This window comes from Grus americana, chromosome 4, assembly GCF_028858705.1.
Source record: "Grus americana isolate bGruAme1 chromosome 4, bGruAme1.mat, whole genome shotgun sequence".
NCBI classification, from domain to species: domain Eukaryota; kingdom Metazoa; phylum Chordata; class Aves; order Gruiformes; family Gruidae; genus Grus; species Grus americana.
Window position 1 is genome coordinate 9604284 of NC_072855.1, and position 13185 is coordinate 9617468.

Sequence of the window (13185 nt, forward strand, 5' to 3'; positions counted from 1 at the left end):
ATCACAGATACCACCTGAACTTCAAGAACATAAATCTGACTGATGCAAAGAAAGAATACATTAAAAACAACTGGCTCTGCAAACTGGCTCTTTGACTAAATGGCTGAACTTTCACAGTCCAGCAGCCATGTAGCATATTTATTAAGTAAAAGATTCCTTGGGCTTTTCTGTGTTGGAGAACTTTATATGTCAAAATGATGCAGTGTACATTAAGTAGGGTTCGCTCTGAAAACAGATGTCTTATTCTGTTAGCATCTTTCTGAGAAAAGGCAGACAGATTTAACTAGCTCCTCTTAGGGCTAAAAGAGAAAAAATCCTGATTCACCACGAAATTATATTCCATCTTATTTCTTGTCCTATAACTATCTGAATTTTGGTCAAGCTGAATCTTTGTCTTCGCCACTGTCACACAGTGCTAATCAGTAAACAAAAATATGCTTCCAGACTTTGGATTACCTTTATTTCGGCATTGTTCAATTGTTTTCTTTGTAAATTCATGTACTTTCTTGTATTTTTGCATAAAACTCTCTATAAATTGACTGGCTTGAAGAGGTGTAATTCCCAGGCAGTCAGCAAGACGTTCTTTACCTGGTGGTAAAGAAATTATCTTTATTATGCAATAAAGCAGAGCAGAAATCTACTACATACAATAGGACTGTTACATTCACAGTTAGTGGAATTAGTTAAACTTTACCTATCTCTATGAAAGAGGATGGATCTGATATACTACAGTCATATTTCAACAGAGCAAATGTTTTGCTTTGAGTTTGAATGTTTTACTGAAGTTAATGGATTAAGAATATACTTAATAAGAAGTATATAAGAAGCATGTAATTAAGAAATTCTTAGTTATAATTTATACCTATAGTGTGGTTGAAATCTTCTGTTCACAGAATAATTTGTTGCTTTAAGTATCATTTTACTAGTTCAGTGTTGAAATCTGCAAACTTCGAGGAGCAGATAAAGAACTTGAAATCAATTTTAAATAAACACAAATGGGAAGGAAGATCTAAAAAAGGATGGAGATGTGGATGGTTGAGTTTAGCTAGAAGGTTTAGATTTCAGGAAAACTTAACTGCTGAAGCAATCAGACCAAGTAGCCTGATTTTAGAAAGGCAGTTAGGAGTCTGAGTACCACAGGTTTCAAACAGTCTTAGGCTCCTCAACGTCTGTAAAAATCTGGGTCCAAGTTGTGAGATAAAAGGTTTGGAAAAAGAAAAAAGAGAAGTGAGAAGTGTTTCAACAGAAAGAGAAAGGAATAATAGCTTTTGGATAGGATATAGATGCACACTATATATTATGTTGAATCTAAAAGCATTTATAAGATAAGCTGGAAAAAAGCTGAAGACAGTTTTCCAGAGTGTGAAAATATAAACTAAGAGCTACAGTTTAAATACATTGATAAGCCAAACAGTTCCAGTAAAAATAAAACATACATCAACATTAGTCATATGAGGTTTGAAAGACAGATATATTTGTCAGCTGCACAGCAACACAAAACCAGCACTGTGTCTGCAAATAACATAAACTGAGAGGCGATGTCTCAAGGCACCAAAACCGAAGAACAGCTATTGTCACAGTAATACTGTCAAGAAAAATTATCTAGCATTTTTGAAAGAGAGATTTCAGCCACTTAAATGGCATCACTGTCAGTCTGATGTGCATTTCAGAACAATTCTGCAGCATTTTGTTCTCAGTCATGCCAGGAACTGCACTGAGCTGCAGGAACACCAGTCTGGACACCGTGCTAGAAGAAGAAATTCGCAAGACACCAGGATGACTCTTGCTGAGCTATTATAGGTCTGTACTTTGATTTGACATCTAATTAATTTGGGTTTTCTTCCTGGGGCAGCAAATGACAAATCTATCTGCTAAAGCACATACTGTTAACAGCTAGGAGACTGCTGTGGCTTCCTTAGAGTAATATCTAAGTTTGTCCATGTTACTCATCTAAAGAACTGTTGGTACTAGAGGACAAAGTATTGCATAAAACAGTAGGCAAATTATGCCACAATATCAGTAAGGAAGTCTGAAAGGTTCCAGGGAAATGCAGCTCCTGGGAAGAAAATGAGGGGAATGTACAGCCACATAGTGGTGTTAGATCATGGTGCACAATGCAGAGCACAGGCCGTGTGAAGGAATGCTCAGGAGTGGATGAAAGCTTCCCTGAGCACTCTCTCCTCGAGTTATCTGTGCCAGGGGAATTGTTAGCTGCAGCCTATGAGTTTTAGTGTTCTCCAGTCTGCAATATCATCTTTCAAAACTGAAAATATCATTAGTTTCTCTGCTTTTCATTTAAACACATTGACATCCCTCTGTGTCAATTCAGGGCTTGAAAATACTGCCATTGAATGGAATTAATTCCTTATTTTACAGATGTGTAAGTTGTCCATGCTTTAGTTTTACAAGATGACTGAGGCAGAAGCAGGTCAATTGAATTGCTCCAAACCAAGCACAAGACAGTAATACTGTCATCCCTCTCAATATTTGGTGTATTTATTTAAGTACCGACTCCTAGACATAATGATACTCTTCTTTCTTTATTATACTATTTTCTATCCTCCAGGACTATAGAAAAGACCTTGAAAATATGAACCAAGTGTAACTTAAAGCTAAGAAAACAACAACAAAAAAAAGATTACTATTTACTACATGAAAGATTTTCATCAGCTCCTGTAAGCATAATACAGGCAAGCTCCTCAGGGAATGCTTCAATCCCAAAGGAAGTGAAATAAATAAGTATTATTCACATTCTTCAGTTGTATCAAAATGCCTCCTTAATGAAAAGTTAGACATCTTTTGAAGGAGAAACTGTGGGTGGAATTCAGTCCATCCATTTCAGGTATCTAACAATTATTTTTTGTCAGCCCAGTTTCCATCTAAATAGTTTAATGGTATCACTCCATGTTATGTCTTAATTAGGATCTGATCACACTGCTAACGAACTGAAGCACCTTATTATCTCTCAGGTGCTTCAACTGCCCTCACTTGAGAGGAGACAAAGCACAAACAAATAAATGGAGATACTTCAGTCAAGCACTGCTGCACTGTGATGTTTAGTGCCTGGTACAAAGCAAGTGAGGCAGTGCCAACATTTGGCTTAATCTAATCATCGAAGTTCTCTATAGCATGAGTAGACAGACATAGGCTCTACTGAGGGAGGCTCTAGCCCCAATAACTGAGGCATTTCCTTTTCTCCACTGACTACATACAGAACTAAAGGGCATTCAACCTGTGGTGGTGATTCAGTCTGATTAAGTCAGGCATCTGCCTGTTCCACCCCGAGTGAAGGGAACAGACAGGAAATGTGTAGCATCTGCCTGGGCCAAGGCGTAGGGGTGCTAAGGCTTGCATTTTGTAAAATAATCTAGTGATGAAAATATTCAGGCTGGAAATGGGAGATTTGATTCCAGTCTCAGCTTGGGAAGGTCTGAATTTGCATTGCAGGGAGCTAGTGCTGAGCTTTTTCAATATAGATTTTAAACATAGATGCTTAAAATGCAATACAGCTTAATGTAAAAATGCATGTGTGATTATATATATATTTATATGTGTGTATATAATCTATACACACCCCAATACACAAAATAGATACTGTGGAGAGCTGAAATTGAAGTGTTTTTCTCCCCTGCCCAGTTGAATGCCCTAAACAAGAAATCGAATGCTCTTGGCCAACTCTGCCTTTGGTTCAAGGACTATCGATGGCTCACTGCAAAAGATGGTTTAGAAAGCATTCTCACCCAGGAACCCAAGATGTTCTTTTGAGTTCTTCCAAGTTAAATAAAACATGTAACCTAGGGTTCTCATTTCCTAAAGGAGTTTTCCAAGTACTCATCTTCTGTAGAGCTTTTGGATTTCTCTAGAAGACCTACATAAAGTTTAGTTCACTGTTCACTGAGACAAATTCATAAGAACTATTAGGCTGATGATACATATGCATCTGTCTTCCCAGAAAAGGTAACTCTAAGCATGTCTGAAGCATAAGGAGAGTTGGGCATTGTTTAAGAAATGGTAGGCAGTTTTGGAAAGTATGCAGAATGCCTTGACTTATCTAGGACTTGGGCAGGACTTAGAGCAGAATGGGTAGCAGTGTAGATTTTTGTAGGTTTTCTGCAGTTGTGAAGAAATGGCAACAAACATAAAGATCTAAAGTAAGGAAACACTTTTAAACTGTGACTGTGACTGAGCACTGGCACAGGTTGCCCAGGGAGGTTGTGGAGTCTTCATCCCTGAAGACATTCGAAAGCCATTTGAACACAGTCCTGGGCAACTGGCTCTAGATGTCCCTGCTTGACCAGGGGGGGCTGGATCTGATGACCTGAAGAGGTCCCTTCCAACCTCAGCCACTCTACGATTCTATAAATGTGTTTTGAGACAATATTGGAGTTCTTTTATTTTCATTGCAGTTATTCTCATCTCTGTCTATATAGTTATTCTCTGTCTCTGAGACAGAATGCAAAGCCCACTCAAAATTAAACTCATTTTAGATAAAGACAAATGCTTGTTACATCAGCAGCAAGTATATACAAAATCAGAGTAATCTTTGTATATGTCAATGTGGCTGCATTAATCTGATAATTTTGATACTGGATAGATAATTTAATAATCCTTGATAAAATAAAAATTTAATACTGTGACAAACTTTTATTCATCTTTAGAAATTCAGTCTACTTATATAAATTATGTATAAAGTATGAATCTACTGTAACGGGGGGGGTTTCCTAAAACTGCCTACCTGCTCCATAAACCACTGAGTAAACGATACGCTTTGCTTGCTCTCTATCAGCCTGTTTCACTTGTTCACTTGGAATCCCCTTCCTAAATGAACAAACAAAAATCATTAGTTTTCAGGTAAAACTAATTTGTTATCCTCACAGAAAATGTATTTAAAGTCAATAACCATTTAATAACTATAGACTTGTAAGATATGAACAGAAGCACTTAAGGGCTTTTATCTTCAGCCAGGAATGCACAACTTCTTCACAAATTTTGGTGGTGATAGTCCGTACTAAATGAAACTATTTCTTTTACTCTTCATCTTCTCCTTTCCTTTTCTTTTTAATCAAATTCTTGACTACGAAAAGTCCAACTACTATATTATTAGTTCTTCAGGTTGAAGAGGATTCAATATTGACCCATGAGAAAAATTAAATCTTTCCAGCAACAGCATTTCTTCAAGACATGACGTACAGAGAGACTCAAAGCATATGTCTGACCTAAAGCTTATTTAAAGAAAGGTTATAACAGGGCTTCACTCATAGGAATATCCAACCTTTTATCAAGAATAATGGCTGATAAAAGCATGCACTGAATCACTCCATATGTCTTACAGACCTTCACAATAGAGATGCTTCATGAAATAGCTGCACTGGCTGTTTCTTACCAGAGAGTGCAGCTAGTTCACTCCCAGCAAAGTACCACCCTTCCCGGTTCCCATCTACTCACCAACTGATGTCAACAGTCCTACAAAAGGGCTAATGGATTTAGCAATTTGCAAATAAAAAGGACTCTGCAATCATAAAGTACGTCATGTATCTTTTCCTCATCTAAATGTAGCTTCCGAAAGAATGCTGACATTATTGACAATTGACAACACCAAAGAATACTGATCATTTGGTTTAAATGGAAGTGCACTGGGGGAAATCTTCATCATCTAGTCACACCCTGAAAACAAATACCTACACAAATTGTATCTGGAAGAAAGAGATGAACTGCTGTCAGAAATACGTGATGACATATGCACAATTTGTGAATAAGTCTCCTCATAAGTCTGTTCATGATGATTTGGTTGCATTTTTAAAAGCAAAGTTTGCTATGATTTGTTATGAAAATTTTTGCCATGAAAGATGCTTTGTCATGAAAATTTTGGCTGACGAGCTTTGAGAAAAATGGCATATTTCTGTGTATCTTCTTGAAGAAGAGTCTTTCACCACTAGTATGATATCCAAAGACCTAGAAAATCAGCAGAGCCACAAATTTTTGTTTGCTTGGACGATACGCTGACTTTAGCCAAGCTCATGCACAGTGCTGGTATAATTAGGCACACTGAATGATAAACAGGTAGACCATGAGTGCAATCAGATTTAAGCAAGTCCTTATGGTAGTACAGATTTTTTGCAGAGGAAAAATAAAATTGAATATGATTTCAGGCCTTCATTGGGCCTTCGGTTTTGTAGAAGCTCACATTATTCCTTTGAATGCTACTAATTGCTTAAAGATAAAATGGACTTTTCTCTGCTTGTTCTAGGCCAAGAAACACGAAGAACTGGATAATCTAATACATAGTGTAATGAAAACTATTCCCATGTAAGTCAATCATTCTCATAGTCGGAGACTTACAATTTGCCTTCATAGTTATGCGAGGTCAAAAGTTCATGACTCTTTTGAATAAAGTAGCTTGACATTCCCAAATGTACCTGAATAAGAGGACAAAGTGGCAATTGGAGCTAATAAGTGCAGAATTAGGAAACTAGACATCATTAAGGATTTCCTGAAGCAACCTCTGGCAAAAAGTCCACAGGAATTTCCTGAAGAACCTGGCAGAAAGCTACATATACACTTGAGAAAGCATCTATCCAGAACCAGGAGGGAAAATAGAATCTGATAAGAGAACAGATCTTACCTGAGGATCTTTCTGACATGAAGAGCCAAGGCTGAAGAATGCTGAAACTAGGGAAACAATGCAAAATGTAATACTGCTTTCCCAATACTGCATAATTTGATCTAGAATTCTGGAGAAGGCAAGAGATAGAAGTACAGCAATAGAGTTCACCTGCAGATTTACTTAAGTCTAAGGCCAGAGACACCTGAGAACCAAGGGGTCAGCAGGGGGTGAGTATGTTAGCTGCTCACTCCTCTGACAAAGAAGGGCTTTAATAGAAAGAACACTGGGGAAGAAGTCATGGAGATCTGTAGAGGAAGGTATATAGTTATCAGATCATGGTACTGAGGAAGACACAAGATGAGAGTCTTGCTGGGAGGGACTGGTGGTTCTAGAGAAACTTTAACAGTGAAAGAAAACACTAGCATTTTATTTCATGCACAGCAAGACGCACTGCTAGGATTTCAAGGACAATTTAGCGTTACCCAAGCTTCAACTCAAAAGGGCTGACTGGGAAAAACAGAAATAGACTTATCGCTGTAATCATGATAGGCAGTGTCAGGAGGAGGATCTTGTGTTTCCATTGTAAGCAGTCACAATAAAACCTTGCCTAACACAGTTTTTGGTGCAGATGTACCTGCATCATGTGATCATGGCAATCATAACAGTCACTTAGCATTTCGTCACCTTTGGATAGTCATGAAATATATGAGAAGCAATTAAAATTTCAGAGCTTTATGTCAGATATTTCTTTTAATATAATGCTAAAAACAAAAGGGTCAGTCAACACCTCCTAATTGTTAGAGTGGGAAATGTGAGCACTTGGCAGAGAGGCATTACATCTAGCACTCTGTATATCTGTAAATTTGTGTACCACATTCAAGAATCCAGAATAATAAAGTATGAAATTGCCATATAAATCACAAGCGTTTGAGCAAACAGAAGTCATTAATCAAAACTGTTCTTTTTTTTTCCTAATAATGAAATTTTTTTTTTTTTTTCTGTTTGGATTGACAATGATTGGTTTCTACCTAAGATGCTTGATTCCTTCTGTAATACAGAGTGTCATTCCGGCAGTTTAAGGTGAAGACTATTTATTCCTTTGAATAACAACATGGCAGGGTGGAGGGCAATTTCTCAGAAACACAGCAGCCAGTGGGCTTTCTTCTTCAGCCTGTTTCCTCTACAAACAAATTTATATTTGTGGTAATTAATTTGTTTTAATGGGTACTGTGAGAACCTATTTAAAGTTAAAACTTCTATTTTGGCTTTGGACACATCATGGAATACCATGATATTGAAAAGGAGACATTCTTATGTGCTTACTCATATAAGAAATTTTTAAGGTACAATCACTAAGCAAGCTATCTAATGCATGAAAATACTCAGCACTGAATTGTGGTATAATGTAAAATAGATCTGTAGTGGAGATACGTTGTTTTTGAATAAATTCGAATCTGAAAAAGGAAGCTGAATGGGCATAAAAAAGCCTTAGCTGCTGGGCCCAGACAGTGACATGGAGGCAGACTTCAGCTCACCCAGTACTGTATGTGAACAGGAAGAATGTTAAGGCAATGTGATAGAAATTGATGCAGGGGGAAAAAAGCTCAAGAGAAGAAGGAATTTGCTGGAGGTTTTGTTGTGGAAATAGCACAATGTCTGAAGTCCTGCAGGAAATATATAGGCAGTTATTAGTTCTAGCATGAAATGTATTTTTCCATTTTATGACATCCTTCTCATTACTCTCTCTTAAAATGGTATTTGTTCAAGTTCATAATCAATGTTATCATCATCTTCAAATTCCTCCTGACTTGCCATCTCTGAATGTGCAATATTTCACCTCCTACATTCCTGTCCTTGCCTCTATACTTGTCTGGGTGTATTTCCACATCTCTGTTTCGTTTGTCCTTTACCTTTCTTCCTTTAGTACTGCTTTGCAAGTACTTTGGTTTATAGTGCTTGACACACATCTATTAGGTAGAATAAAGAATAGACTTCAGTGCTGGAAGACATGTTCATGTTAGCAGATCCCATTGTTCTTGAAAACTCCTTTAGCAGAGCTAAACAATCTGGAAAGGTCTGTGAGGACACCAAAACAACATAGAGCTGAAAATTGCAGAAAATCTGAATAACATAGTGAGAGTAGAGATTTACCAAGTCTTTAAAAAGGTGATGCTACTAAGAACTAGGCTGTATGCCTTAAAGGGAATAGCTGCCTAATTTTTAGAGAGGAAAGAAAATGGAGAAAAATTTTCTAGTGAAACAGTGAAGAAGGATAACATCAAATTATTAGTAAGAGATATGCAGTGCAGATATGAAAATTAACAGGCATATGTAATTTATTACTTTTTCAGAGATAATATCTTGAATATTTTCTATAATTTCTCCAAAATTCACTACGTGTTTTCATATATTAATGGGGTCTAATGGACATCTCAAAGAGTTTCTGCTGAATTAAGTCTTTAAAACATATGAATACCAAGTTTCTTTATACTCTAGAAAAATATGGCAATCACATATGTAATTTTAAAAAAGCTTAACTATAAACTAGAATAACACATTTAATACAGAGTAGAAATCTGGATGAATGTATTTTTAACCCATACAGAATATTTAAAAAAAAAATTAATGCAAATTTTAGTATACAGAAATGAGCACACACAGCATAGAGTCTATGAACACAAAAAATAAAATAAATCAAAGAGGCCACAGGGCATAAAGTTTGAGTAATGCCAAAATAAAACTTTGAGAACAGGTAGAAATGGAAGGAAATCAGTCTTAAAAGAATGCGATAAGACATTTCAGCATTTCTGGGAAATGTTGTATGGTGACGGAAGTCGTCTGTTTATGTACAGGAAAAGGCAGAACAAACTTCTCACACACAATATCTGGCAGACATGCGTTGCCTTGATCTGCATTACATTCCAGCCAAGCTAAGCTCAGTCATAACAGCCACAGAGCTCTTGGCCGCTCTCCTGCATCTGCCAATTAATCCAAGTTCTAGCTGTGCGTTGTTGATGTGGGAAATGAGACGGAGTGACATTAAATTCATTTTATACATGATCATTAATGTCCAATAAATTAGTGAATATATGAGTGAAGACATTGACTACTTTTACAGCTTTTTTTAATTTCATCAGTGAACTATATAAATCTCTCATTTTTAATCACCTGTGGCTATTTAATAGCAGATGAGGGTTGTATATTTTTAAGTTTGTGCCTGCAACTTTGTGTTGGCATTTGAAACTGATGCAGAGAATTTATGTAATTAGTGACAACTGCAGGCTTTAGAAAAGCTCATTTCTAAAGTAGTATTGCCACCGATACATATATGTTTACAGGTATGTCATGTAGGAGGTAAATTCTGGAAGCTTACTTTTTCAATTACATTGGCCTTATTATACCTAGGGCAAGCAGAATATAGACCACAACATACGTGAGCATCCTAAACATATGGAAAAGATTGGCTACACATAACCTAGTCCGCTCACTATTAATGCAATGCGCAAGAATAAGCATTTTTTTTGAAAGCTGCTATTCCATGACTAATGGAAAATGCTGACAAGGCTCAGGCCTAGGTTGTCTCAGACATTTTTAAGGTAACATGTGGAAGTGATCTTGGAACAATTTTTGCCTGGCTAATCTCTGTTACAAAATACAGAAAAGGAAGAGGTTGCAAAACAGTTTCCCTGAAGCCACTGTCATATCAAAATAGATCACTACTTTTTCCTCCCGTGTCAATCAAGAACTAGGCAAAAGGTACGTGCAATTAGCCCATCTAGATATTTTTACCATACACAGTTTTAATGTACGCTTTGATACAGAATGTCCAGTGAAAACCACATATATAACCAGACATATATACCTTCTATAACTATGAGGCATTTACACAACTATGTTCTAAACAAAAAGTAGCTAGGTTGTCTTCCTCATAAGAAGAGCATAGAGACATCAGGATGAAAAGTGAGATTTGTCTAGACTGCTCAGAAGAGTGGAAATAAAGTTAAGAAACTCTTCTAAAAAAGAAGGAAGGAAGCATCTACAAAGACTGAAACGCAGACTAACATCAGAAGCGAAACAGCAGGTGAAATAGCTAACAGAAGGATAGACCTTTCTGATGTATATATAAGTATATATTAAGTTGTTTTTTCTTTCATTTCTTTATCTACATCACTTCTGAACACTTCTCACGTCTGACTCAGATGTTGTGTCAAATGCTTGTGTTTGCATTTTTATTGTAACCTGGTTTGCATAAGTGGGATATAAGGTTACAGAATAACACAAAGAAACCCAAGGATACATACCAATAAACTAATCAACTGCCCAGGGCACTGGGATATCTTTAGCAGTATACCAGACTCCTCACACCTCCTCCTCCTTACCTAAAGGGCAATATATAGAGTCCCCATTTCATGTATACTCATTCCCACCCTGGCATCGGGGGAGGCAGAGCTGTCTTCCACTGGCCGTTGCACGTGTCAGAGAATCTCTGGCATGGATCTCCCATGTGAATACAGGGGTCATGTACATAAACACGGAGGGGAGAGGGTCACAACCTCCCACTCGGGGAGTTTAAATTTGTGTTTTATTTAGTTTAGAGGGGTTTATAAGAGCTTTTAGGTGTGTTCAACTTCTTTGAATGAAAGACTATAGCACTGTCAGGTTGATGTCATCCTTTCTATACCAAAGTCAGCCCTGCAACATTTTCGTCATTGTATCTCTTTTTCCCCTTTGTATGCCAGCCTACCAAACTGCATTTTAATTTGCTTTATATCTATTTAGCACCAGGAAAAGCTTTATAAGCCCCATAAAAGTCTTTTGCAAGACTCCAGAAGCACTTTAGGATTTTAAAAGTCCTTCCAGTGGTTAATCATAAAATAATTTATTTTGTCTGAGTAGCCTCTATAGTCCATTGTATGAAGATTTATTTCATTCGTCCTCAACCTTCTCTTATAGAGCATGATATCTATCTCTCATGTATCCTACAGAAGATAAATACATGTCTTTGCAGTTTGTTCTGTGGGCCAGATGTCTTCTGTTGCTACATTTTAAAGTAGCAGGGAGCCAGATAAAGAGATTGCAACAAGGTCATGTCACAAATTATACCCAGCACCAGTAACAATTTGTTGAAGGATTCATTGGAGAGTAAAGTGATCTATTACCTTTATTAAAATACTTACCTGCATGTTGATGTCCCAGATGTTTGATATTGAAGAGATAAATTGGATAGCACTTATTTTCAGTGCTCCTGACAAAAAAGGTCACTTAGAGATTTGTCTTTAAAAAGGCACAATTCTGGACATCTGCTACTTAGAACAGAAAGTCCCTGACATCAATGAAGGTGCTTAAGAGAGCACATCCCACCCTGCAACCTTTACCTTTTCTCTCCTTCACTCCTGCAGGGACAAAAAAAAGGGCTTCTTTCTCACATATGTAGTCTCTCTTACATAGTGAATTACACGGACAAGTGATATTTATTTCTGAGTCATGTGATTGCTGAAGGAATTAACTAACTAGAGGGCATTCTTATTTTAGGATCTTTGGGTCTATGAGCACAGAATAAAAGGAAGTCAGGGTAACTCCCAGCTTCGGGTGCCAGTATGAACATCAACGGTGATGGGCACATGTAAAAGTAAACAGATTAAGGGGTCTATACAAATTGGGATGACATAAAATTTGTCAGAGGCCATTTGTATAAAAATAATGTCAGGGATGAAATGCAAATTAATGCTCTTAGACTTCTTTCTTCACTATACATATCTACTTTTCAAGCTTTTCTGTAAGAGGCTGCAAATAGTTAAGAAGGAATAGAAGCAATATTGGGAGATGATACAGGTAGCTGTAGCAGAGTATCAAATAATTACCCATCTTGGACCTGTTAGAAGTCTTATAACCTTATAAAGAAATAGATGGACCTTCAGAGCAGCCTTTAGACAAATATCAGACAAGTGAAACAGAAGGAAACAGAGTTCTTAATATATAATCAAAAGATGATGTAACTACCATCTCAGATAACACATGGAACAAAACATGCAGCTATAATATTGTTACAACAATGTACAGTTTGCTCAGGAAAAAACAGCAGGTGAAGAAGGGAAGAGATGTCACACTACATCAAACTGCATCTACGTAGTTCAGAAAAAAATAAGAAGTAGACTTCTGAATATCTTGGTGGAGGAAGAAATGAGTCATGCTACATATGAGGATCTTGAACAAATCGGTTCTGCAGAGAGGGATGAGATGCTCCATATCCCATCTCTTTCAGTCTTCACTAAAAACACCTCTTGCAGCTTAAATTTCTGTTATGCCTATGATCACACAGAATTAAAGGCAAAAGTAAAAGTGACAAATGAATTTCCTTTGCATTCTTGATTTCATCAAGATTTATCGTGATAGAAAAGTTAAATTAAATTAAATAAATGGAAACATTTTATTAAAGTTTAAAGTGTGGTCATAAAATGTAGCATTTTATCACAGTCACTCTAGAAAGAGATGACTATTTGGAGATGGCTTTTGAAACACGAGAAAGCCTCTCCATAAAATTAGCAAAGCCAAATGTTATCAGATACCACAAAACAACTGAG

The 13185-nt window shown here is 36.9% G+C and overlaps 2 protein-coding genes across 2 annotated transcripts in view; both read right to left on the reverse strand.

The window, feature by feature from the left end:
• LOC129206234 (DNA polymerase nu-like) overlaps window positions 1-583 on the reverse strand; it is a 48269-nt gene extending 47686 nt beyond the window's left edge. Inside the window, exon 1 of the mRNA XM_054825098.1 lies at window positions 457-583. Within this exon, the coding sequence (XP_054681073.1) occupies window positions 457-520 (64 nt within the window). The 5' untranslated portion in view covers window positions 521-583. The remainder of the gene's footprint in view (window positions 1-456) is intronic.
• Window positions 524-13185, reverse strand: part of HAUS3 (HAUS augmin like complex subunit 3) — an 81129-nt gene continuing 68467 nt past the window's right edge. The window contains exon 17 of the mRNA XM_054825092.1: window positions 524-588. Coding sequence (XP_054681067.1) covers window positions 585-588 — 4 coding nt within the window. The 3' untranslated portion in view covers window positions 524-584. The remainder of the gene's footprint in view (window positions 589-13185) is intronic.